The sequence below is a fragment of the Rhea americana genome, unplaced genomic scaffold, assembly GCF_003343005.1.
Source record: "Rhea americana isolate MKP2758 unplaced genomic scaffold, rheAme1 scaffold_814, whole genome shotgun sequence".
In the NCBI taxonomy this organism is placed as follows: Eukaryota; Metazoa; Chordata; class Aves; order Rheiformes; family Rheidae; genus Rhea; species Rhea americana.
In genome coordinates, this window is record NW_028186995.1 from 14,521 (window position 1) to 15,898 (window position 1,378).

At 48.9% G+C, this 1,378-nt stretch overlaps 1 protein-coding gene across 1 annotated transcript; it reads right to left on the reverse strand.

Annotated features, from left to right (window-relative positions):
* Positions 1–678: 678 nt before the first annotated feature.
* LOC146585356 (olfactory receptor 5P52-like) lies at positions 679–1,308 on the reverse strand. The gene is given in 1 exon segment (XM_085323086.1): positions 679–1,308. A coding segment is annotated over 1 exon segment (597 nt). The 5' UTR covers positions 1,276–1,308.
* Between the last annotated feature and the right edge of the window lie 70 nt (positions 1,309–1,378).

The following is a 1,378-nucleotide window of genomic DNA, read 5'->3' on the forward strand; positions in this document are numbered from 1 at the left end:
TTATCAGACTGACTTTTGCAGATCTCCTCTGCAAGAATCCACAGAGAACAGGAAGGATGCAGGTTCTGCAGTGCAGATGTGTACACAGGAGAGCCTCCATTCACCGCCTGCTCATCAGTCTCCTTATGAAGGTGTTCAGAGGCACCCAAGAAATCCAGTGAATCTCATACTTCAGTTTAGGAAAGCTGCCCAAAGACACTTGTTCAAAGACTTTTAGAGCAGTTTTTCTCCCTCACAGAAAGGCTGCACACCTTCAGCAGTGCACGTTACAAATGAAGGGATCAGCCTCCTTATGTTAATCTTCCAACAGCATACACATCTCAGAAGAACACCTCACCAGAAAGGCTTCACTCTTCCAAAGAGCTTCAAGCAAGCTAACGTCTATCCTGGAACCTATCCTGAGCCAGGCTGGAAGAGCTGACAATCACTGCAGACTCAAGTATCTCACTAGGTCTCCTTTGCCCTTGCGTGAAATGAATCCTGCAATATCTCCCCAAGCATGTGTGTCTTCTGTGTCAATGCCTCTATCTCAGAGGGCTCCTTGCACTCCTGTTATGGTCAGTGGATGCAGAGAGGAGCTCTAGGGTCACAATTCATCTTGGTCCAAAGAGTCCTCCTAGGAAAGGGGAAAGCAATTGTTCTCTAGAAGTGTCAGTCCCCAGCAGCAGTACACAACTGCTATGAGCTCTGGGTGCAGGCCAGGGTTTTCCTGAGTGCTTTCCTCGGGGCTTTCCTGACCTCCCTATTGTGCAGGCTGTAGATGAGGGGATTGACCAGAGGTGTCAGGACAGTGTAGAAAAAGGAGAAGACTTTGTTGAGCTGTCTCAGAGGGGCTGTTCTTGGTATCAGGTAGACAATGATGAGGGTGTCATAGAAAACAGTGATGACAGTGAGGTGAGAGGAGCAGGTGGAGAAGGCCTTCTGCCTGCCCACGCTGGTCAGGATCCTCAGGATGGTAGCTATGATGCACACATAGGAGGCCAGGGTGAACAGGAACAGGAAGAATATATCAGTGAAACACAGGATGAAACTTACCACTGTGACCACACTGGTGTCACTGCAAGAGAGCTCCAGCAATGGGATAAGATCACAGAAGAAATGGTCAATTGCCTTGAGGCCACTGAACCTTAAATTGGATAAGAAAGTAGTGACTACTGTACAGCTAAGGAATCCTGCTAGTCAAGATGCTGCTGCCAGCTTTAGAGAGACCTTCCAGGTCATGAGGCTTGCATAGAGCAGGGGCTGGCATATGGCCAAGTACCGATCGTAGGACATGACTGCCAGCAGGTAGCACTCACTAACTGCAAAAGAGCCAAACAAATGTAGTTGTGCAATGCAGCCCTGAGCAGAGATGGTCCTGTCCCCAGTCAGGAAGCTG